At 41.2% G+C, this 26808-nt stretch overlaps 1 protein-coding gene across 7 annotated transcripts in view; it reads right to left on the bottom strand.

Annotated features, from left to right (window-relative positions):
- Positions 1 to 26808, bottom strand: part of ZNF521 (zinc finger protein 521) — a 279324-nt gene that overhangs the window by 158555 nt on the left and 93961 nt on the right. For all 7 annotated transcript variants that reach the window (XM_082417818.1, XM_082417813.1, XM_082417814.1 and 4 more), the window contains one exon: positions 515 to 3867. In XM_082417818.1, the coding sequence (XP_082273944.1) occupies positions 515 to 3427 (2913 nt within the window). In that variant the 5' untranslated portion in view covers positions 3428 to 3867. The remainder of the gene's footprint in view (positions 1 to 514; positions 3868 to 26808) is intronic.

Raw genomic sequence — 26808 nt, 5'->3', positions numbered from 1 at the left:
CATCTTCCTCACTACCCAGAAGACAAAGAGAAACAGTGAGTGTTGACAACACGGTATTAAAAAGCCACCCCTACCCAATTTGTTATCCACAAATATATATATTCTTTTTAATTTACTCTAAGCCAGAGTGTTGGCTCCTAGCATCTTACTTTTATGTCATTATCTCTCTGCCATACACACAAGTCATAGCTGGGGATTTCAACTCGCAGTGAAGCTACGCTGAGATTCCAGATCTCAGGTAGTGTTGGCATGAGTGCAGCTCTCTTCAGTCATAGAGAAGACAATATCCTAGGGAGTCTGGAATTAGTCCTATTTTGCACCATTCAAGCCAAAATGCTGCTTATCAAGAAGCAAGTAATTGCTAGCTAATGGCTATGGGTGAAAAACACCACTGCATTTTGATCCAAGCATCTCTCGGCACCTGACAATAAATAAAGCTGAGCAAAGTGTAAACGTAAAGTGGAGACGGATTCTCGAGGAGGTTAAAGAACAAACATTAAAAAGGCGAGTTTACCTCATCCGACTGGGAGGGGCTGATTCTGGGCATGGGCGATACTTGCGGCGTTTTCAACTGTGTGCTGTTGCCGTCTGGCACCAGCTCTCGGTGGACCGTTTGGATGTGGTTCTGGAGTTCATTTTCAGACTCAAACTTAACGTTGCAGCTGGAACAGCGCGTCTTCAGCGCCCCGGCCTTGCCCTTACCCTCCATGGCACTCAGGTTCTCATTCTGGCCCAGGCCTGGTCGACTCGTGCCGGGAGGGTTGCTGATGCCCGGGCTGCCGCTCTTACTGAGATTCACGCAGCCGGCACACAGACCATATGGCAGGCCGTTGATGTCAAGTTTCACCAGATCTTGCTTGGAACGGAATTCCTTGAGGCAGGACGCGCACTTGTACAGTTTGGGGACATGCTGGCCACGTCCCGTGGTCTGGACCGCAGACCCGTTGCCCGTCTTTTGCATGTGGAACGTCCCGTGGATTTTGAGTTCTAAGGTGGAGGTCACTGTCTGCATGCAGACCACACAGCGAAATCCCGTCAGGGAATTCCTCAGGTCGGGGTGCATTTGGCAATGCTCTAGAAACTCCTCTTCGCTCTGGAGCGGCATCTTGCAGATGCGGCAGTTTCCGGTATCGAGGCTCTTACTGTGCGTGACTTTGTGTTCGGTCAGAGTCAAGAGGGAGGGGAAGCGCTCCCCACAGATGGGGCACATGTAGTGTTTGACGGGGCCCAGGTGGGTCTGCATGTGTTCCCGGAGGCCGTTTTCCGAGAAGAAGGTTCGAGAGCACACGTTGCACTTGTAGTTGCCTTTGATGAGCTCGGCTTTCTTCTTCACGATGGCGCTCTCCCCGGGCCGGATGTTGTGGTCCCGCAGCTGGTGGTTCTGCAGCAGGGTCTCCATGGTGTAGGCCGCCCCGCAGATGTCGCAGCCGTACATGGGCTCCGAGGTGTCCACGTCCTCCTCGCTCCCGTCGTGACTGTTGTGGGACTCCTGGCTGTTGGTCAGCAGGGTCTGCAGCTCCACCTCCTCCTTCTGTACCTGCTCCGAGGCCCCATTGGCGCCGCAGTTGGGCGTCTTGGTGTCGAACACGCAGTGCTTCTCCCGCAGGTGCTTCTCCAGCAGGATGATGGCGTGGAAGGCTTTGCTGCAGAACTTGCAGTTGTACTTCTTGCTGTGGGTGGTGATGTGGCACTGCAGCTCCACCTCGGTGCCGAAGGACTCGCCGCAGAAGATGCACTTGTGCACCTTGCCCTGGTTCTCCAGGTGGTTGTGCTTCACGTGCAGCTGCAGGTCTGTCTCGTTGCGGAAGTCCCAGTTGCAGGACGTGCAGCGGTAGACTTTCTTCTCGTTACTGTGCTTCACGGCCAAGTGGAGCTGAATGGAGACCTTCGAGTCGAAAACTTCTTGACAGAGGGTGCAGCGGAAGAAGACGAAGGTGTGCATGTCCAGCAGGTGTTTCTGAAGGTCGTCCACCGACGTGAACTGCTTGTCACAACTCTCGCAGATGTAGTACGTGGAGGTGATCATAAAATGAATGGTGACGTGCTTCAGCAGGGATTCTTGGTTGGGGAACTCCTTGTTGCACTGAGGACAGGTCAGTTTCGGAAGCACGGTGTCGAGATGAGTTTTCAGGTGAGTCTGAAAGCCGTCCAGGGATGTGTACTTAGCACCACACTGATTACAGATATACTCTCCCGCCGGCCGCGTGGGCGCACCTCCGACCGCCTGCATCATCTTAAGAGATGTCTGCTCTATGGCCACAGGAGAGAGGGGGCTCAAGGCCCTGGATTTCTTCCCGTTGTGAATATAATTCAGGGCCAAGGGAATGTTTTTATGATTCTCTTTGATGTGCTTGTTCAGTTTAAGAACGCTGTTGAATATTGGAGAATTTGTACAATAGGAACAAGAATAGACTTCTACGACTGGTTCTTTTGGAGTCCCGAGCACTGGAGACCCAAATCGGGAGCCACTGAGGTCGCAGTGGACCTGCCTTATATGCTCTTCGAGGGAAGAGTCAGTGAGGAACCCCATGTAGCAATGGGGACAGAAAAAAGCGTTGCTGTCCTTAGCCGCAGGGTTGGCGAATCCGTGAGAACATCGGATGTGTTCCTGAAGGGTGTTGAGGTCGTTGACAACTTCGGAGCAGAAGTTGCACTGGTAGACTATGGCGGGCATGGCAGACACGATCAGACCTGGGTCCTGAGCTTCGTGCACTTGCTTAAGATGTTCATTGAGGTTATAGAGGGAGGGCAACACCTCCAAGCAATACTGACAAATGTGGGCCTGCTCTGGCTTATCTAAATGCATAGTCTTCAGGTGAATCTGCAGAACCGCCAGACTCGAAAACAACTGCTTGTTGCAGTAAATACAGCTGTAGGTGACTTTTGCCTGTTTACTGGAGGGGACGGTCATGTCCGGGGTTTGCTGAGAGGCCCGCTTCCTCCCTCGACTCTTGGGGATGGGCGGGGCGGCCTCCACCATGGTCGAGCTGTCCACTGAGAGGTTGGAGTCCGGAGTCGTGCTGGACACGGAGGTGTAGCCCACCGTGACCAGGGAAGGGCTGTTGCTGGGGTTGCAGGACTCTGGTTGCTGGTGACCGTCCATGTGGCTGTACAGTTCCTCGACGGTGTGGAAGCTCTCGGAGCAGATGCTGCAGGAGTTCTTCTTCTCCCCGCCGTGCATCTGCTCCATGTGGTTCATCAGGGAGGCCTCCTCCACGAAGAGCTCGTGGCAGTAGACGCACTGGAGGGCCGCCCGGTCCTCGTTGGGGGAGCACTCGGGGTGGCACTCTGCGATGTGCTTCTGGAGGTCCTCCGGGAAGTCAAAGCCTTCCTCGCACTGACTGCACTTCTGCGTGTCCTTCATCTTCCAGTCTTCCATCCTGGAGCCGCCCTGGGGGCCGTCCTTGTTCCTTTCGTGAACCTGCATGTGTCCGTGTAAGGAGCTCGAGGACAGGAACCCACGGCGACAAATGGCACATTTATATGGCTTGTTGGACGTGTGAGTCTTCAAGTGGATCTTCAGGTGATCACTTCTGGAGAACGCGGCATCGCATTCGCTGCAGTGGTACTTCTTGTCTCCGGTGTGGAGCTTGATGTGGCGATCTCGGCTCCGCTTGTGTTTGAACAGCCTACTGCAGTAAGTGCATTTGAAAGGCAGCTTGTCGCTGTGACTCTGCTCATGGTGCTTTAGGTAGCTGAGACGGCTGAACGACTTGTCACAGAACTGGCATGGATAAGGGAGTCCAGGGCCACCTTCTTCCTCTCCAAAATCGCAACCTTCTCCGTGGCTGGGGGAAGTCTGGTCCTTGCTCGAAGGTGAGGAAGCTGGCCAGGAGCAAGTGGGGTCATCCTCCACATCCACTCCATCTGCAACAGAAAGCATCGGGACATTTCATTTTCCGTGCTGAGAGTTCAAGAGTGAGTTTACTGTACCGCTGTGAGAGTACTGTACACAGGGTGGGACCAACGAGAACCTTTCAGGGGAAAAAAAAATAAAAAAAAGGAGAGAATATTTGAGTGGAACACTTTCAAATCTGAGCCCCAAGCTTTTATTCTACATTTACTTTTCACTGGATTGTAAAATATAAAAAGATATTAAATAGTTCTGTGCCTAAATTACCCTTTTATTACTTTTTATCATTCTTCTTTAGAAGCAAGGTATATATTATGCATTGACAATTTTATTAAAATGCAGATTTTAATATATTTAATGTTTCTTTTGTGTTCATTCTAAAATGATTTGCATATTATGTGAGCATCTGAAGGACCAAATGAAAAGAGGAAATATTACAGGAATGATTTAAAATTAATGCAGTCAACCCAGATGTCTAATATTTAATAAAAAATTCCCTCTGCATTTTGCTTGTTTTTATATAAAAAGGCAATTCTGAAGACCAAAATCTTTTATGGGGTTCTTATTGATACAGACCTTATTGCATGCAGCAAAAAAATATTAAAAAGTAAGCACATGAAAGAAGACAGAAAACACAATAATAATTATGTCTTGTGTAATAAAAGACAACCAGGATTTCTTCAATAACTGTAAGATTCGAATGGCATAGGCCAGAAAATGGATTATTAGATGTTAGAAGGGTACTGCTAGATATTACATGTAGCTAGGATCAGCCAGGATCAAGAAAAAAAATGAGAGTTTCACAAGGGCCAGATTGTAATAGTGTATTTTGTTTGGAAAGTTCAAGAGGTGGCCCACCATTTCTTCCTTTTGCAAAAGCTTCAGCAGCATGAACTTCCTTAGCCAAACAGGACCTGCACTTTGAGGTGAGCAGAGACAAAGCAACTTGTGAAAAACTGGAAACAGGAAAAGTGATAAATGATTATGCTAAATGCTGAAAGATTTATGGGTAACAAAGAGAAGACAAACAAGCCTGAAAGCCAGATATAACCTTAGCAAGTTATCCATAAAGTAACTCTACTTTATATTAGGTGGTTTTTTAACCATGTTTGTTGCTAGTGTACACTCTTACTTCTGTCACTTTCTTAATATTCAAGTGGAAAATGAGACCTTCTCAAACAGGTTGTAAAACCTCTTTCTGGCTTTTCAAAACAATCTATCATTCAGGATCGGAAGACATTGTAAAAGCTTTTCACTCTCCTGTCCTGTGCAAGATTTTTCATAAAGGCAGACAAGTAAAGACCATGGAGTGTGCCTGGTGGAGACAGTGATTCTATTAGAATAATAGGTTCAATTAGAATATTATTGGGGTATTCTAATAAGATGCAATTAGAATATGATCAAATACATTTTAAAATTCTTCAAAGCTAAAGTTCACTAGCAAGCTATATTATTAACATAAAAGTAGAAACTGGCAAGCATTATGTAAACAAATTCCACGTCTGCTTTCTTTAAGGTAACAAGATTTTACTAGATTATCAACCTCTTGCTTATCCACAGGAAACAGATGAGGATCATTCCTTTCCTGCATCTAGAAACTGATGACAACACCATCTCACTATCAATGCCAGATGGCAACCATCTAACTCTGAGAAAACAACCAAACACCATTCCTGGATCCCTGCCCACTGCAACAGAGCTTCGCAATACAAGTTGAAAACCACATGATTTTGCACCCTCATTTATATACGTCTATAACCTAACGTGTTTCCAGCATAAGAAAGAGTCTGACAATTGTGGGTGTGATTTCAATTTAAAGGTGAATACACATAAAGAATATATGCAGATAAACTCATCACCCAACATACAGAAAAACAATTTTGAAAAATTAAAAACAAAAACAACTTCAACGATGGTCTAGCTTTTCCCTTAAAAAACATAAGCCACCTAAAGCTGGTAGCCCTAAAACAAACCAAAGTTTTGAAATATTTCCCCTAATTAAAAAGTTTACTCTTTATTAAATTTGCTCAGCATTCTAGGAAGAAAATCTACCACTTTTCACACATTCTTTGTTTAGGCTTACATCCTGTTGTTTCACTTAAAAATATTTTCAAACACATCATCTCATTTGTACAGTTGGGGAAAACAATGAATCAGAATTTGTCATGCATCTAGACTGAAAGAATAGAATTACTGAGCCTGAAAATTAAGCAAGTGAATTTATTATTAAATTGCAGATTATGCCCAGGCATGATATATTATTATACAAATGCACCAAGAATTATAGAGCCATAGACCATTATAAACATGACACCATGCTTAAATCAGGTTCTTGTCTGTGGGCCATGCCTGACTATACACCTATTACATAACTGTTCTCCTAAGCTTATAAATTTCAAATATAGTCAAGTGAGCTGAGGGTCAGGATCAAGTTTTTACTCAAACCAAGATTCAAGGGAGCTAGAAACCTTCCCTTCACTCTCTCTCCTGTCCCTATTACTTGGTCTTGGGAAAAAGAGAACATGATAATCAAAGATGATGTGTCCTTGTAACTGAGATACACGGAAATCACCTACCGGCTTCCTAAGGCTCAGGCTGAGGGACTGAGGCCACAGAGCAGAAATAAAAAGTTCGAGCAGGGAGTGCTACTTTTAGAAAAATAAGCAAAGGTTTCGCAAAAGGCTGATTTCTGTTTTAAAATCTAAATTGTAAAACGCTCATTTGCTAGTGTTGTAAGTGGGCCTTTTCTCCCTGGGATGCACAAGGAACTCACTGACAAGACTCCCAGGGCTGTTGATCCATGCTCTAAGGGTATCAGAATCTCCCCAGACTTTTGTGGTGTGGTGGTGTTGCCAACATTCTCCGAGGTCTACCTAAGTCTTTGAAAGCTACTCGTCCCCATTCCCTTAAGCTTTTTGGCATTCACAACACAACCTATGTTTAAATGGCTAATACAGACTTAAACAATTTCAATTTCTTTTTTTCATCTGGAAGAAACTATGGAGGATTCTTTCAACTCCCGTTACTGAGTCAACTTGAACTTTTTTACCCTTCGACACGCACTGAGTGCTACTTCTTACAGAAGTGTGTTTCTGTGTTATGGCAGGTTTTCTGCATTTCAATGTGAAGTACTTAACGTGTCCATGTTAAATTTTAATTTTTTTTGGAATCAGTCACTTCACACTAGCTGACTCTCAGAGAGCTATAGCTCTTACAACGGGAAGAAGAAGAAAAACAACAACAACAACAACAAAAACTTTGCTGGAAACCAGCTCCGTGGCCTAAAAGTCTATTTAAAGATGCAAATGTGTGTGCATAGTTAGTGCAGATGTTTTTCTACAGCAACTGTACTTGCTGAGTTTCACCATTTCCATAAAGCGCATTAAAACAAGTGTGTGAACACTCGGAGATGAAAGTCTCGAACACTCCTGAGACTTTCAGTGGAAAGGAGAGCCGCCTGACTTTTCTCCAAGCAGACAGGAATGCCCATGATTCAGCAGCCTGAGTAAATAAAAGAGGTCCTTATTTCCTAATTTTGCTGGCTGGCCACACTGCAGCAGCCTCTGTGCTCCTGCCAAAGGGGATGCAGAGCTGGAGCTACACCCAGCAGCTGAAGGCCTGTCTTTGTTAGCCAGCCAGGCTTTCCCGACCATCTTCTGGCAACAAAACTGCCATATCCTGCAAGGAAGACCTCCATCTCGGGCTTGATGGTTCTCTAGTCTGCCTGAAAGGACGAAACAACAGATTTTGCTGGGTCTACGTCGGAGGATGACAGCTGGAAACTCAGTTAGCGGCAGAGCAACACCTGTTCGGTCATATTTATGGGGGAAAGTGCTCACTAACAGAAAAGTGAAGTCATACTAGAAGGAGGGATTGTGCAGAAAAAAAAAAGACACCAGAGCACAAAGTACCTCTGTGACATGAGCCATCGCCCCTCATGTACCAACTTTGGAGGAGACAGCAAAGATTGGCTATGATTTTATCCTGGCTACTGGGGGATGGACAGACGAACACACCCTGGGAAGGGCTGCTGGGGTGCCAAATGGGGGGCTGATAATGTCCGTCTACAGCCTGTCATCGTGGAAGAAAAATGCTGAGGGTCTGGCCATTCTTTGGCTTTCAAATCCAACTGAAGTAGCCAATAAAAAAATAAGGTCAAAGAAGGAGGAAGAGAAGATGCACAGGAACGTTTGGGGTGATGCTAAAGCTTTTTATTTTTGCACCATAAAGCATGTCTTAGTCTTAGGGTAAAGTACACGCTTCTGGAGGGCAGGGACCAAGCCTAATTTTAGAATGCTGACTCCAACAATACGGGCAATCCTGAAATTATTAAGGAGAAAGTCAAGTAACAAAGTGGATTGACTCACTGTACATGTTAAAGAAGTGATCCGAATCTCTGAAGTTATGGAAACTTCCAATACATTTAGTTCTTCGTAGGGCCGGGCCCACAAGAAGCTGGCTTACTGATGTCCTTTTGCTACCTGAGCTCATTCATTGTAAAGGCAGAGTACTCACTAAACCGCCCTTGGGGACTCGGTATCATGTGTGTGCAAGTGCCACACAGCAAGATTTCTTTAACAGGGACAGGATTTACATCACTGGTTACTTTTCAAGCGAGGAAAAGAAGCCCGAATACTGACAGCTCTGGTACCTCTCTTTTCGAAAAGCAGTAACTCAGAATGAGAACTAAAAATCAGGATTCCGGAGTTTTATTTCTAGCTTCATAACTGACTTAGAGAGTGACCTGGCCAAGTCATTTAATCTGCCCCTACCTAGGTATTTCACCTGCAATATGAAGATAATAATTCTTGCTACTTACCCTCTGGGGTGTTACAAAGATTAGTGAATATTTCTAGGGCACCTATCATCGCTGAAGGAAAAGCTGCTTATGTAAACAAAAAGACTTATATGGGTTGCACGTATTTACGTTTTCACATGTAAGCTTCTTAATGTGTACACTACAAACATATTTTAACATTTTCTTTTCTTTAATTGAACCACTGGAATATCAGCTTTAGGGACTGGCCCAAAGAGCGCCTTAAGCATTCACAGTTGTGTATTCAGCCACCAAGAAAATAAAATATAAATTGTTGGTGGTATCTAAAAGTTAATGGACCATAAATCCAAGTATTAAATTATTATACATATGATATAATCTTGGGTCTTTACAGACAGATAACCTTGGAACAAGTATTTTGCTATGTAGTTCCGAAGCCAAGTGTGGACTTCGGAAATTACCTCTCTTATCCTTAAAACACTAGCAGTACAATCACTGCATTATTTAACATCAAAATAAGTTCATTTAGTAGATGATTTTTTTAAGCGTAGGACAGTAGGTGAAAGCATGAGACCAAAGCAAATTTCCAGGTTATTTCCTCCATTGGCTGAAAATGGTTCTTTCTTTCTACCAGCATGCTCTAGGAGCAGTTCTGAACTTTCATACTAGAGTTCATAGTCCTTTTTCCACTCATTAACTTAAGACACCTTAAGACAGTTAAACTGAGAATCTTGAGGGAAATATACAGGTAGGCACAAAGGCTGAGAGAAGTTAGGTGCTATCAAGAGAGAACAATATTTTGAAATGTGTGTTTAATAGACACAGGTAACAAGGATATTTGTCATGTTAACCCAGAGCCATCACAGTAACAACTCTGCATCATCATATTTAAAATCATCTCACCAAATTGCACAATACATTTTAAAGCAATGATCTAAATTGCTGAAGGAGATGGTCATTCTAAATAAATCATTATGCATTATTACACAATTGTTTCCTTTCATTCTCAACAAAAATGTCAACAGTTTTAGAAAGGCTGCAACTTTAATAATATAGCTATCATACTTTTAAAAAAAAATCAACAGTCCCACATTAAATTCACTCCTTTGTCATGTAACTTATTTAACTACTTGAAAAGGAATATTCTTTACTGGGTGTTCAAAAGAGAAAAGTGAACTTTAAAATGACTTGTAATTCACAGACGCTTTTAAATTCTGTAATATTACAAACTGTTCTGGAAGGACCAATTAAATGCATTAACAGTTAGGTTATGAGGGAAAAGGGTGGTCACTCATTAATGATAGCAGCTGTGGAAGCAGGAGTTGGAGGAGCACATTTTTTAACACAGTCAAGATGAATTCCAGATATCAGAGCTCAGAGGTTATTTTTTTTTTCCTTTCAATACTCCCTAATAAAAAAGAGGCTCACTTTCCCCAACAATCCTTTAATGCTTTGGATGAGCCAAAGAGATAAGTTGTTATCACCCCTGCGCCGTCCTCCTTAGGTAATCCTGGGCTTTATATCCAAGCTGCCTCTTTCACCAGACACAGTCCTGTTACGTGTGCAGAGAAGTACAAATGTTTTGCTCGCTGTTGCTTCAAGTTCATTTGAACAGACGGAGCTCAATGAATTCCATCTTCCGCCGCCAAATTAAACAGAAAACAGTGCATTCTTAAGCAGTTCACACTTAACTCCACCTCTCAAATCAGAGGAAAAAGCTGACGTGAAACCAGTTAAAGAACAGTCATTGTCTCTCTCACGGAAACTGAGACGTGTTTCTGAAGCCAGACAGAAGGAAAAGCGGTTTCCAATTACGTGGGGGGGGCGGGGGGGTGAGCACGGCTTTGCTGCTTCCATCTTTTGGCTCACTTAAAAATATATATAACTAATGATAAGCACCAACCTCTTGGCGTTCAGTAATTGGCAATCATATGCTACACATCTGTTTACAGTGCTGTGGCTGTGAGCATTCTACATCATGTAATGTATTTATCTCTCCTTTAATAATGACAGCCATCATCACGGTGAATTTCCCAAGTCTGTTTCCTTTTAATCTCAACTATTTTGAGCTAGAAGGCATGTTTTCGTTACTTAGAAGTCTTGTATTTATATATGACCTCATACCACAAAGAATTTGAAGCACTTCTTCATTGCTTATTTCATTTATTCATTTATATAACCAACATTTATTAAACACCTACTATGTGTTTAGGTCTGATAACTAGCTTATGAACTCTAGAAATTACTATTTTTTTTTAAAGTCTTGGCCTCCTTGTCTATAATATCAGAAAAATTCCAGCCTTCCCCATAGTTGATATCATAAGAATCAAACATGACATTGTATGAAAGAGCTTTCTGAACTGCTACAATATAAACATGTACTAAATTATTACTACTACTCTAAAAGTCAAAGTTACCGTTAGGTTATAACTGATAAATGTGAAAACATTACAGAGGAATAAAAATTAACTATAATTTAGTGGTTGCTTTCTTCATATTGAAATTCTAAGAATTTTAAAGGACTTAAAAGGCATTTTTGTTTAAAAATAAGAAATAGGAATTGAGTTCCCTGGCGGTCCAGTGGTTAGGACTCTGAACTTTCACTGCCGAGGGGCCGGGTTCAATCTCTGGTCAGGGAACTAAAATCCCACCAGCCATGTGGCCAAAAATTAAATAAAAAATAAACCAAAATACCAAAAAAAAACTTAACGCTAATAGTAGTTATCTTGAAAATCAATGTGCAGGAGCTCATTCTTTAATAGCGGCACACGCTGGCAAGCTGTGATTAATTCATTGGTGGAATAAAATCCCCACAATGGGATGGCTTGCATTCAAAATCTTGAAGCCACATCCCATAGTTCTGACTCCAGCCCAATATCTCACTACTTTACCTGTTTAGAAATTTCTCGAGGGCAAATTCTACTTTGCTTCAAAATCCTTTGCTCTAGTGTGAAATATACCTATTAAGCTTTGAAAATATAGCCACACCTTTTGAAATATACTCAGCAAATTTCTCAGTGCTACTATGTTAATCATTAGTAATTTTAAATTAACCTCTTCACTGGGGTAGCATAACATAAAAGGGATTCTTCCACTAAGAAAACTAAGTTTGAAAATGGCTTCATTAGTGAATGATGGACCTCAGAAAAATCATTCCACCATGTTAATGGTTTTTCGAAGAATTGCCCTACACACTAGAATTTTTAAACAAAGAAATCAAATTCTGTATTTCAAAGAGGAGTCTGGTCTATGAGAATGTTTTGTCATGTTGAACGCTACTGAATACTTTCCAACATGTAGGCTTTGGTCCAAGGCTGGCGAACTTTTGGTCACAAGGAATTATAACAGTCCTGAAATGGTGTTCACTCGAGCTGAATTTCACCTGTATTATATCCACGGCAGCAGTAAAGCTGACATGAATTTTTGGCAGTTTAAAAAGGCCACACCGTATACTTCACTGCAGATAAAGCCACTGGAGAATACAAAAGTGTTGAAAGGCTAAAATTTAATTAATGACCAATTAGCACCCCCTGTGGGTTCATTGTGCAGTAAAGTGATAAATACGGTGTGCTAATATAGAAAAAGCTGTTACAAAGATTAGGGGGGAAATATTACAATTATCCATTTGGTATTATAATACGGTGGACATCAGTGTTCTTGATTTTGATGTTCATGTGTCTAAAATATGATAGGAATTCGTAAGATCTGGAACAAATAATCATTTTTTATTTTAAGGCAGAGACTGTCTCACACAAGTTGTCAGGTTGAAGTAGAAAAGCTAGTGAGCGCACCTAGCCAACCACACAGCAGCTGCAACTCAAACTAGTTTGTGTTGCCTACTCCTCGATCAGTGTTTATGCATTTTATGGGGAAGTTATATGCTGCGGTGGTATTTAAAAATTGGAGGATGCTACACTATCTTGAGATTTTATGCATATGTCGAGATCTACAGGACAAACTGCCAATGCGTCCTCACAGGACAGAATATCTATGGTGTTTCAACAGAATCATTAACTTTCACATCATTAACTTTCATCATTAACTTTTACATAGTAAAACTAAAACTGAAAAGTGATGTTGGATCCCAAGTAACACAAATGATATAAGGAGTCATTTATTTTATTTTTTTTAACGATTTTTTTGATGTGGACCATTTTTAAAGTCTTTATTGAATTTGTTACAATATTACTTTTGTTTTATGTTTTGGTTTTTTGGCTGTGAGGCATGTGGGATCTTAGCTCCCCGAAACAGGGACCGAACTCGCAGCCTGTGCAGTGGAAGGCAAAGTCTTAACCACTGGACCACCAGGGAAGTCCCAGGAGTCATCTATTTTAAATGAGATAATGTTTATAAACTGCAAAGGACAAAAGTATGTTCTTAAAATAACTCTAATTAGGGCATAACAAAGTATTTCTACACAGATCATTAATATCAGTATGCTTATTCATGTAGTTTTTTTTTTCATTTACCTAATTAGGCAAAATTTGAAAGAGGCAATCCTGAAAATAATGCTGATTATCAATTAATGGATTTTCCAGGTACCTTATTCTCCCTTTGTTTTCTATTTCTCACTTTTGGTTCAATTTACTCTTCCCTAGAATGAATATAAAAAGAAAATTCAAACCAGTTCACTCCATCATTTTCCTTCTTGTTAACAGTCCTGGTAATTTATTTATGGGAACCAGTACTAGTCAAAAGTATGGCACGGGCTATGTGTGCATGTATGTTTTTATGCAGGACTGACTGATGCTCAGAACAGACAATGATTTATGTTAAATCAAGGCATACATTTTTGAAATATCTTTGCTATTTCTCACTGCAAAGTATTAATCATAGTAATTTGCCACTTAATATGAGTAAATGCGCAATCATGTCTTAATGAAACACTTCATTAGGGGAAGTCTTTATGATGCTATTTTTTTACCGATTAATATATATTACATATAATTATATTATTTTATTAAATTATATATTTTGTATACTCAATTATATAGTTTACACATGTGTATATGTAATTGTATTAAAATATATGTGTATGTATGTATACATATGTGTGTATATATATGTGTGTGTGTGTTATGTATATATGTCTGTTTATATATGTAACTAAGATGAAGTTTCTTGCCAAATATCCCAAAACTGGTGACAGAGTCAGTCCTTAAAAACCCCATGATACCTCCAAGTAATACTATTTCATTTTGCCTAAATCCAAGATAATTTTAACATAACAAAACAATGTATAAGAAAAGAATACAAGGCAGTGTGGCCACAGTAACAAGAGAGTTAAAGAGGCTGGTTGGAGTCTGGGAGCCTTGGAGACTCCATCTGCACTTGTTTCACAAGGACATAAAGACCCCTATCCCTCCAGCACCCAACACAGAGGACACAAAATTCCACCGAAAACTGAGCGTACTAATATGATTTAAATAAGAGTAAATTAAGAAACTCTAGTCAGATAATAAAGAATTGGACATGTAACTGCTTAGTTCACATGTGAAATGCACCAATTCTGAATAATTTTCATAGAGAAATTTACAGCATTGTTTCTTTGTTTTTGTTTTATTTGCTTTTGAAAAGGGATATATGGATAGCATATATCTGTATTTCCAAGGCTTATTGACCCTTGCAAAATCATGTTTCCAATACCCAAAGACATAAAACCGACTAGCACAGTTCTGGGATCTTGACTGACTCAATGCTGTCTGTAAGAAAGCGCTAGTTTCTGAATCTTCACAAAGCCTCCTCCCACATCTGAGCTCTACTCTTTTCTCTTAAGATGACCTGATGTTGTTTGGCATGGGTTATGCATACCTCTGGGTCTGACTTGAGGGATCAAAGGAAAGAAAATAAATGAATTTGATTGAAGCCTACACAGAGAAAAAAAACTCAAGGCTGTCACTCCTAACTTTTCATATATATGAAACATTAGATTTAAGATCTGTGAGAAGCCTTAGTCTTTAGGGAAAAAAAAGTGCTAATCTTACAGATGAACACACAGATTGGTGAGGATGAGTAACAGGTTATAATCTTGCACTAACAATAGGAGCTGATGGGGGCACTAAAACCCAAGCCCTAGTGCCCCCGTGTCCAGGCAAGCAGCTTGGTCTATGGGTCAGCTAACTCTCCCAGTCCCTCCTTCCCTACCCTCCCACCGAAACAACAACTGCCTCAAATGCCACCCAGTCACCTAGTTTCTGTGGGTAAATGAGTGAACTCAAAATAGTGTTTCACATTATTCTCTTTGGTCGTTGTTGTTAAAGATTTCATTGTGGTTTTCTTTTCCTACTACAAAACCAATTTATGCTAATTGACATACGTGTACACGCATGTATAGAGGAAAACAAAAACCTAACAATTCTATGAACGTGTAATCTGCTGTTGATACATCATGACAGCTCATTTCTTACTTTAATTTTACTTCTGGCTACTAGCTAGAAAAATCACAGGCACACACATACATACACACACACACACACACACACACACCCCTCTGGTTTTCCTTAACAATCTCTCTCCCCCTCCGTCTCTTCCTTCCATCCTCTCCTCTGAGAGGAGTGGTTTGGTTGGGTCAGGTATTGGCAAATAAAAGCAGAAGAAAAGGCTCCATCAAATTAGCGCATGGTCAGCTTCACCTTCCTCACGCTTTTGCCTCTGGAACCACAATTCCTGCCACTCATCCAATGAGGGATACAACGAAGGGTCCTTCTCACCTTCCTCTAAGCTCCCCTTCCTCTGTGATTACTGCGGCTACCATGACTGCACACAATGAAACCAAAGGCCGACCCTCTGCCCCAACCAGACGACCGAGGGCAGCGTTTCTTAGCATAATCCACCAAACACCTGCTCCCCAGTCACCTGAACTGTGGTTGAAAATGCAAACTCCTGCACATACCCGCCTGCCCAGGTCTACTGACTCTGAACTTCTAGGGACGGGGCTCAGAAATCCTCATTTTTAGCAAGCTTTTAGGGTGCTTCCCCTGTATTACTGAGTTTGAAAACCACTGTAGTCTTTTATCGCCTCTGAATCGTTGAAATCCTCTGCTTCAAGTTTGCTCCGCGTGGCTGTGCCTTTTCCATATTTGCCGCTCCGCACTACAGCAAGGGAGACGGAGAGCTTTCTCTCCCTCATTCAGAGACCAAAATGAATCCCAGTTCTTCCAAGAAGCAGCTTTTCCAGAAAGAAAAGGACATCATTATCCTTTGCCTTCCCATCCCTTAACATTGCCTCCTCCCACTATGAGTAGGACTCCAAGCTTCAAATCTTTTCAGTGTCGTGTTCAACTAGCTCCCATAAGTCACCTCCTCTCTACAGAACAGTGTTGTTGGCAGCAGCTTGTGAATTTCTAGAAAAAGACAGTAACCATTTTGAAGAGTTATAAAGTTCCAAGTACATAAAGGCTGGATGTTACATGATTAGGATACGAAATTGTGAGTAAACAGCTCCTTTCAAATGTGAACATGGAAAGGTCTATCTCCTAAACTTTGGTGGATAATTACTTTCAAGCTGCATTAGCTTGATGAGAAATATCCATAGGCTATGAAATGCTGCTCACCCTGTGAACCATTTCAAAGAATGAAGGTCGGCACAAAACTGAAGACAAAGCAAATGAATAAGTGAAGGAGGAAGAGGGGAAGAGGGAAGGGGGCTTCCGAAGATCAGCAATACTCTCTTTTTCCACTCAGGAAGGCGTGGCTAGGATTGCTCATTAAATGCCTGAAGTTTGGCCCTCTCTAGAAACCGTAGATATCTTGTTTTTTTGCACTGGCTCCTATCAGTCGCTGGCAACTTCCTGGGTTCTGCACGTAAGTGCGGAATGCCATACAGTAAATTAAGCCTTCTGCTGTCAGAGGTGGAAATAGGAGGGGAGTAGAAAAATAGCTTGATCTCAAATGATTTTTATTGGCTTCATTTACATCCTGTTTAAGGTCTTCTGAGTAGCTCAAGGTGTCTTATCTCTGGCTACCAGGGGGTATTTTGCAGTCAAAGCAGTTAAAATACTTCTCTCTCCCTCCCCTCCTATTCCTTTCCCTCAAGCTCTCTCTTTTTTCAAGCCATCTTATCTTATCACACACATCTCTTCACGCTGAGAAGAACCCACACTTATCAGAAGCAGTGTGCTCTATTGTCTTTTGGGGCTCTTAGAGACAAATGAAAGTTTAAGTCAAAAGAAAATCAGTTAACCTCTCTACTCAGTTTGGAGATACTCAGGGCTGTCTCACTTTTCTGAGTGCTAAATGGTATGAGCAACATTCCCCTGTAATTTACATGCATGCAGAACAGCTGCCCCTATCAGATTACGAAGAGCAGGTACAAAGCTGCCGGTACTAAATTGCATAATGATCCTATCCCAGGAAGAGGAAGCTTCAGTAATCTACTAGAAAAAAAAAGCAAACAGAAACTAAAAGACAGTGAGGGCAAGTGAAGAACAGTAGTCGAGAGAGGAGGGACTTCTCTCCAGAGGCACCTGAATGCTACCTGTGCGGTCCACACAAACACTAGGTCGTTATTAGAAACGTATGCAGTACACACCTTCTCTAATAGCAGCACACACACCATTATTCAAATCTCTTAAAGAATCACACAGTCTGCCAGGGAAACCAAATATTGAGGGACTTGATCCTTCTGTTATAAACTCTGTAGCAATAGCCCACAACCCGGGTACACCTTGGAATTGTCCAAGGAGCTTTAAAAAATACTGGGTCCCTGCCCGGACCAATTAAATCAGACTCTCTTAGGGTCGGGGGGGGGCCCTGGGGAAAGCAGTCAAGGTTGACAACCACTGCCTTAGACTATCAGCAGTCAATTTGCAAAACCCCATGGAAGGCAGTGTAAGAGCCAGACTCTACAAAAACAAATCCCTTTATTGTCTGGGCTCCCTACACCAGCACAGGGGGAAGTTTTCTGCATACTTTGGGTCAAATGCAATGAACCAGATTTTTTTTTTTTTTTAAGTTACAGGAAGCAAGACTGAACACTCCAATCACTCACCATTATTCCCTGTGAAAGAGCAATACGTGAACAGTTATTAGGCATCTCATCTGTGTGTTTTATATTCCTTTTAAAAATTCCCATTCCTCTTCTCCTTCATCCCCCAGCACCCCATGGGCTCCTTTATATTAGTGATAACCCCATCCTTTCACCTGCGGTGAAGGCTCTCTTAATTGTCCATTATCTTAGTGTGTCAGCACAAAGGAGCAGAGACGGAATCCTCGTCCAAACGGTTTCACCTCCCTCTCCTGAGAGTGATGCCCTTGTCAAGGCATTAAAAACACGAAAACCTGCCACTTATCAGAATTGTATTTGAATCGAACCACTGTCCTTGAAAACTGTAGGCAGGAGATGGTATCAAACGGCAGCGCATTGCCAGCTCCAGTTCTACGGAGGCTGGAACAATCTACAAAGATACCATCCAAACTTTGCCATGCATCCCTCATAATGGAATTACAGGTAACAATGAAAACATGTTCCCTGATTTTTTTTAAGTGTTAAATACAAAGGAATTCCTGGGTCAGATTGCTCACGAAGGCAAAGTTAACAGTTCCAAGCCCTAGGACGCCTTTGACTGTAAACTCACGGAGGAACCAAACCATAAAAGCCTTCTAATTACTCCAGGCCTCCGATTCTTACAAACGTTAAGTCAAGGCTATGAAAACATCACATTTATCTTGTTATAATGAGGGAGGGAAATGAGCACATCTTTAGTGATCTTATGGACAGATTCAAAAACAAAGCACGTTCTAGATAGCATCTAAACACAAAAATGAAAGAGAGAAAAAAATACATTATTTTCAAGTATTCACGTCATTTTGTGTGATGTACATTTCTCTGTATTTCCTTGCCACTTTTGATATTTCTTTCTTACTCAATTCAAACCCACACTGCCTTAGGAAAAAAAAGAATTTATGCGTGCTTTTAACAAGTAAACAAGTGTACAAATTAATTCAGAGAACAGTAATTTTGAAAATTTTCTATATTTAATGTGCACTGCAGTTAAACTACTTTTTCTGTACAAATTAATTTACTGCATCAGTGATCGATGTTTATGTTTAGGCAATTTTATTTCTCAGTATGGTAAAATTAGACCTAATAGTTGCAACCTGTTATGTCCAATCTGTCACTGAAATTCAAATTGCCTTTTTCCTATTATTCAAGGAGCAATTTGGAGGAATTAAAGCCATCTAAAAACGGAAGACAAACAATTCTCTGTAAGGACTCAATAGTCTGTGTCATCAACCAAATCCGCACCCCCGTGATCTCTCCAAAGCAGGTTCTTTCGACGTGGTTTTTCTGAGGTTCTCAAACTTTTATGTCTGCCGAGCCATACAGGAGGAAATTTAAGGATAAACTAAAAATTGTGTCCTAACAATGTTCAGCCTTCGAGAGAAGTAACCTAAAATTCTAAGATTTTGTTGTTGACTCCAAAGTACCAGCCACAACCTAAAATACTAAACCCCAACCTTCATAGCTAGTATATGTGCCACATCCTATTTTTCGTTTGGCTTTATCTACAAATATGTTCTTTAGGTTTTTATTTTTCTTGCAAAATAAGTTTAATTCACAATTTTCTTTCTTACTGGGGCAGATTCAGTGACTGAGATGCCTAAGATTTAAAGTTTGCAGCGATGGAAGCTAGGATTGGGAAGAGACCTACTTTACAAACAATTTCCGTTTTGCTTGGTTTTTCTCATTGCTTAGTTACAGGTTTGACCCTATGTAGTGGTTAATGCTTCTCTGTTCTCTGAATGCAAGTGATGTGTCTAAATGGAGATGCTGGGAGGGGACACACTAAAAACTGGGACAAAGCTATCAGGGCCCTCACCTGCGAGAGACAGGAAGCCCTCTAATCAGGATCCAAGTATAAGGTGACACAATCATATTGTGCCCAATATTCTATACCATCATCTTACGATATGCTCTCTGTAGATTTTTGGTTTCTTCAACAGAAGGACCCCAAATCAATTGTTAAGATAATCATCACTTGGTATAAGAGAACTGCTGAAAATATTTCTTTGGTAACACCCCCTAACTGCCATCTTCGACTCCCTAATCCACCTTCCCCAAAAGAGTTTCTGTTGATTATAGGGAGATTACACTTAGATTTGGGGATGCTTCATTGTGATGGGATACCCTCAGTTTTCTTGTATGGTTGAGTTTCTACATTATCAGTGAAAGCCTGACAATTTCTATCAAACCAACCATCTTTTTAGCTTCACAGTGGCCAATGAATAGTTTGAATTTATTCTTGCTCACCTCTTTCTGGGCTGAAATAGCTAAATGAAATGATAGTCCTGCCCCAATTTAAGCCTACTTAATGTCACATGTGGCCTCAGCCTATATGCTATTCACTAGTCTCCGGGGAATACCAGCTTTGCTCCCCAACTCCCACCCCAGACAGGGCAAAGGAGAAAAATCCCAAGGAACTCTTCCTGCACTGACACATTTACACACAGCTTTCTCTCTAGATGGAGATAAGAGGACACAATCAAAAGGAGTAATTATTCGTTCAGAACTACACACCAAAACTCAGTCATTCTATATCAGCAGATCTAGTACTGAAATAAATGAAGTAAAACTAACATGAATATCTTTCCTTTGCTTGCTTTCTCTCTCTCTTTTTAACTTTTCCATTATCACTTTTTCTAAGACAAACTCATTTCCTCAGACACATGCTTAGATCATCAAGCTGATTAGTAATTTTACTTCGAGGCAGGACTGATTAATGTGGATTATGCAACTGATTAATACTATTACTAGAGCACACATCCAAGTGAGCTCTGAGTGTCTCGCTTTCCAATTTTTAAAAAAAGTATTGCAATGGGTTCTAATTAACGTGACTTGGTCTTCTTACGTTTGGAGAACAGCATCGTAATGTGAAATTGAGGATTTATCTGTCCTTTTTTGGCTTTCTCGATACCGAAGAACTAAGAAAGAACAAATGAAAACTGAACATACTGATGTACAGCATTTCAAAATTCAGGTCTATGATGGCGAGACTCTATTGTTCACCTACAGAAATGCCTTGACTTCAAGATGCGAAACTGGTTAAATGTTGTAGACGAATGAACTCCACCTTCTCATGCTGCACCCGTGCTGGGCGTCCTCACCACAGGCCACTAAGACACGACAAGTCTCCCTTCCTCCCAACAGCGATGAACAGAGGTAATTACACCCATCCCGCCCTCTAGCAACACCTCCCGGCTGCCCCAGCATCACGCTTGCCCTGACAGTGCGGAAGTCCTCCTGCTGTCAACTTCCCCAGAGAAGTTCAAATACATAAGTGTGTGCACGTGCACACACACACACACTCTTCTATCTGCCCCACTTCCTGTGTACTTATGGCTACTCCTTCTATACCAAGCCTGGCATTTCCAGAAGCCTAAGCCCTCACAGAGACTCTGACCTCCACAGCTTCTGCTCGGCCACTCTCTGGGACAGAAGCCACTGGTGCGCAAAGTCCTGGCCCTCACAAGAGTTCCCGGCCTCTTGTACCCCTCCTGTTCTAGAGGAGCCAGGGAATGCTCTACCCCCAGAGCTTATGAAACACAGGAAAAGGGACCAGGAGCCCCTGCTCCTGCAGGGAATCCTGGAGAAATGCGAGTCTGGCTTCCTCAGTGAAGACTCAGAATTCAGATTCCCACTGAAACAATGCTTAAGGCGTATTGTTCAATTCACTGTTTAGTTATGAGCAGCCTCTAGCACAAACCAGAGATACCTTTAAGAGAACAACAAAAGGCAATCCCTCTAAGAGGATAAATTCCAAAAGGTACCCTCCTTATAGAAGAACTACAAAAAGTGTCCCTTCCACTGGTTGGCTGCAAGCATTGCTGGATTTCTGTCCCTTCACTCTGCTTTTGGGACCTTTGTGACATTCACAAACTGCATGTGTGATTCTTTACTGTAAACCTCATATGTTTTTTAAAAAAACGGGCTAACCGGAGAACCTAATCCCCATTTACTGCATGTTCCATTGGAAAACATGTGACAAATTCCATTGTGAACCACTTATAAACTTTTGGTGATTTTGAAAACTGCAGAAAACAAATGAATTGCCTTTGCTCTAGCCAGTCTTTATTGATCTCATTATCTCAAGTATGCAAAGTTGTTTAGTCTCAGCATGTCTCTTCTGAAAAGAGAATTTTTTAAAATTCCATTAATTTTATTGTGGGTCATCAGTGAATACTTTTTATCATGCATAATTCCTTGACGATGTATCTTTGAACTAATCTTTTTTTGTCCTAAGCTTCCTACATTCACTCTGCAGATGGGAGAAGTGGGAGAGGTGGCTTAGTTGAGGGAAAACAGGCTCAATTATTCTCCTAACTCAATCGAGTCTACCCATTCATGCTTTCAACCATTCATCCATCAAACGGACATTTGGCTAGGCACTGAGATTTAAAGGTATACAAAATGCCATCTTTACCCACTCTTGGTTATGGGTAACCAACAGCTCTTGGTACAGAGCTATTTAAAACGTACATATGTCTTTTAAAGGTGTGTGCTCTTTATGAAAAAGACTTTGTATTAAATGAGTTTGTTGCTCAAAAGCTAATACAGTTCATTCATATTTTGTGAATATTCATAATACATAATGTTCCTTAGTATAAGAACATAGAATATAACACCACAACCAATTATAGGGGTAGATTAAGTTTATAAGATAGACAAGAATCATTCTCTTTTTTAGATTTATTTTTTGTTTTATCCTGTTTTCTTTTTTTTTTCTCCAGCTAATGTGTAGGCTATATTTTATATTGTTGTTATGAACAAAGATTTATCAAAGCCCCTAAATGTAGCTACTATTGTTAAGACTATAATAATTAAGTAAAAGTTATTCAGTCCCGTCTGCTTGAAGCTTCAGTTATTGCTTGGGGTTATGGCATTTGCATTAGTCTTCTTGCTACCACCCCTCTACCATCTCTTAAAGGCATGTTTTGCTTTCTGGTGAATTTCCCAACCTTCTCTCTTATTAGCATGTTACCTTAGAGTGAGTTCAACATGAGCATTGATTTCTTTCCCCACCTAAGAGAGGATTCTGTTCAATTATCACTGATGTTTTCTCTCTCCCCTTTGTCACCTCTCTGGCCCAAAGTCTTGACCACATCCTTTCCTGCGGCTGTGGTCACATGACCTTCTTCTGTTTGCCATTCCAGGGAAGGGTTTCTGTAGTGCTGCCCATTCCATGGGCCTTCCTATTTGACAATGCTCACTCATTCTCAGACTACTTCTTCTTTCACCTAATTTTCATTTGGACAAAGATAATTTTGAGGCCCATCAAATGAACTAGGGGATACATTTTCGGGTGTGTCCTGTCAGTCTCGCTCTTCCGATCCGCTCGTAAACTTCACAATCATATCCTGAGTACCTAGTTATGGGTGAGACTCTGTACCTGGCACAGTAGATACAGAGTTGACCAAGACACTGAACAGTTCACTGACTAATAAAATGGGGGGAGGCACACATGTAAACATACGATCACAACACAGTGGGATCCGGAATGGAACAGAAGCCTCGACAGAACTACTGCGGGCGCTCCGTGGAGGAAGCGCCAACTACATCTCGGAGGATATAGAAAGGCCACCAAGGATGTGTTGAGCTGGACCCTAAAAAAATAATCAGGAGTTTTCCAGGTATAGAAAAATTCACTCCAGGCAGAATTGTACATACATTCAGAATCGTATGTACAAAAGCAAAAACTGTGTTATCAGGGAGCCAACACTGGTGTCAAATGACTAGAGAGAAGAACTCAGACGTGGCTGTGCATTAAAATCACCTGCAGATCTTTTAAAAAAAAAAAAACCTGATGCCTGTATCCCATCGCCCAGAAATTCTAATTATATTGGGCTGGGGATGAGGTTTAGATCAGCATTTTTAAAAGTTTCTTAGGGGATGTTAACAGGCAACCAGGATCTGGACTAGAGAATAGAGTCTGTGGGAAGAAGTGGCAGAAGACATTGCTCCATACAGAGCCAGGACCCAGCTCATGACAGACTTGCCTATCAAGCTAAGGGCCTGGAGTTTATTTGGAGGCACAGAGAGCTGTGAAAGCACTTTAACCATCAGAGATGGGACTCCATCAGAGCCCTCTGGATTGGGAGGGACTGGATGAAGGCAAGAGGCAGGGAGTATACTTCTGAGACTATGGCAATGGCCCAGGTAAGAGATGGAAAAACCGAATCCAAAAAACTAGCCCTGGTGATAGAGCGGAGGGGTTGCATTCACTTGCTTAGAAAAGGAGATCCAAAAGATTCAGTGACTAATCATGCATGATTAGTGAAGGAGAAATCCCTGTGATGTCTATTCCTCCTAATTCCCCGCCATTTATCCTGCTATTGTCACTACATGACTGGTTAGTGCAACTGTCTGCAAGAAGGATAAGGTCATAGTTTCGAACCCCATTTGTAAGAAACAACTGTACTCCATTTCAGTGTCACAGACTGCCTAATTAAAGCCAGCTATCTTGAAACTGTACACACACATGCACACACACACACACACATGCACGTGTCAAAGGGAGGTCAAAAGAAGACTCTAGCTGGTTAGATTAGAACAAAGTAGTCATCCCTATAAAAAGTAGGGAGCTTTACATGTATGTCCTACTGATGCAAGGTCAACAGCAACAAGTTTGAACCTAAAATACATTATATGCCAATGAAACACTGTCTAGTAAGAACACAGGCAAAAAATGACAACTACAGAATACTGAAGCACAAACAATTCAATTCTGTGTTAACATTCCTTTCTGTCCTGGATCTCCTGGAAAAGTCTTTGCAATAAGGAATGTATACTGTGATGTTATCAGTTATGTAGTGGCCATTTTAAAATGTAAACTTCTCCATCTGAACTTTTAGGGAAAGATACCTTTATGGTTTTCTAAATAATTTGAGTTCAGGAACTTCCCTGGTGGTCCAGTGGTTAAGACTCCGCCTTCCAATGCAGGGGGCACAGGTTTGATCCCTGGGTGAGGAACTAAGATCCCGCATTACGCAAGGTGTGGCCAAAAATTAAAAAACAAAGTTATAAAAATGAAGCAAAAAATAATAGAAATAAATAATTTGAGTCAGCACAGATTTTTTGGAAAGCCATATTGATATCCACAACAATCTCTTTATACTGTATACTTTTCTAATTTTAACTAGATAAAGAACTTTGAGGAATTCCCTGTCGGTCCAGTGGTTAGGGCTCCGAGCTTCCACTGCAGGGGGCATGGGTTCAATCCTTGGTAGGGGAACTAAGATCCCGCATGCTGCGTGGCAAAAAAAATAATTAATTAATTTAAAAAATAAAATAAAATAAAATAAAAGGACAAACTTTGTGTTAAAAAAAAGAACTTTGGGGCTTCCCTGGTGGCGCAGAGGTTGAGAATCTGCCTGCCATTGCAGGGGACACAGGTTCGAGCCCTGGTCTGGGAAGATCCCACATGCCGCGGAGCGACTGGGCCCATGAGCCACAATTACTGAGCCTGCGCGTCTGGAGCCTGTGCTCCGCAACAAGAGAGGCCGCAATGGTGAGAGGCCCGCGCAAAGTGATGAAGAGTGGCCCCCTGCTTGCTGCAACTAGAGAAAGCCCTCGCACAGAAACGAAGACCCAACACAGCCAAAAATAAATAAATTTAAAAAAAAAAGAAAAAAAGAACTTTGTATAACCTTTACATACCTCTCCCACTTACTCCAATAATTAGCCATTAATAACAGAGGATAAAGATGTAAGGTCCTGTGGGCATTGGCACACGTCCACAAATTTTCTTCTGTTTTATACAGATAATGTTACAAGTGTTACAAGTGTCCTTTAAAATCCAAGTTATAATCACCAACACTTATTGAACACCTATGAAATGCTTAATTTAAATTAAGCTTAATTTAAATTAATCAATATATTTTAGGAGGGTCTGGCAAACTAGGCTTGCAAGCTAAATGCATCTGTTTTTGTAAATAAAGTTTTACTGGAACACAACCATATTCATACATTTACATAGGAGCATGAGTTGCTCAGTATGGCAGAGGTGACTACTTGTGACAGAAGCCGTAATGGCCCACAGAACCTAAAATTATGACTATCTTGACTTCTACAGTTAAAGTTTGCCAGCCCCTGTATTATAGCATTGTCCTAAAATGTATTGACCGCACTCTCTCATATACTAAGAAGAAATATTTATGACATCATATTTCTTTGCTTTTGCCATCTGCTGTCTTTGCGGAAATAAAAGAATTAGAGTCTGCCTAAAACTGACTGAAATATCACACTTTGGGGTGGGGGGAGGGTGTAGAGGTTGGTAATTACATTCTGAAACAAACTATATTCTAATTCTGACTACATAAATTTAACTCTGCGGATGACTGTTAAGGAATTTCATCCTTCAATCATTTTCCATTTGGCCACTGCTCTTTTAGTTACATATTCCATTAATCCTTCTTCCTACTAAGCAAGGTTTTGCTTCTAGAATTTATTGTATATAATTTAGCTGTCTGTGACTGGGTAGCTGAAAATAGTCACCCCTTAGCTTTCAGCAAGTGTCCAATACCAGATATATAAATTATCATTGGAGATTTGTTTGCCAAATTCTACTGTGGAACAGATCTGAAGTAAGCTATTTTTCCTTATTTGGGGCCCCGCTTCTTTAAAACTGTGGTATTTTAAAGTTAGTCAGCATTTGTTGCTTTCACTCCCATAAGAATGACCGCTATATGCACGAATTTCTGCCTTCAGCAAAGACTGTAAAAATCTTTCACCTATTGGCCTTAGAGATTAATGTCTGTGTGCGTGCCAGATTCTTCAGAAACTAGCTGCCAAACATGTTATCTTCTAAACAGTGAGCTCTGATCTTATCACTCCCTTCTGTAAAATGCCCTGGCATTCAGGAAACCATGCTGTTGATATGTGAATTATACAAATTTTACAGGCTTTGATTTTGATTTCCCTCAAACACCATAATTTCCATGCCCTATTCCAATAGCGATTGTTTGGCCATCTTGAAATTTAAGGCGTCTTAGGCAGAAATCATTGTACTTCCGTTTGGTTAAAATTAATTATGAGAGTAAGGGATTCCTAAGTGAAAAGTTCAAAAAATGTATTAAATATGAAAATATACTGTATGAAATGTTAAATTTTAGATTTGCAAATATTCATGTTTGATGTCATGTAAACCAAACATGACGTAACTGAGGTTTTTTTTTTTTTTCT

Source organism: Balaenoptera physalus (genome assembly GCF_965194825.1).
Source record: "Balaenoptera physalus genome assembly, chromosome: 12".
In the NCBI taxonomy this organism is placed as follows: domain Eukaryota; kingdom Metazoa; phylum Chordata; class Mammalia; order Artiodactyla; family Balaenopteridae; genus Balaenoptera; species Balaenoptera physalus.
Note: the sequence above shows the minus strand (reverse complement) of the source record. Positions and strands in the feature narration are given on the sequence as shown.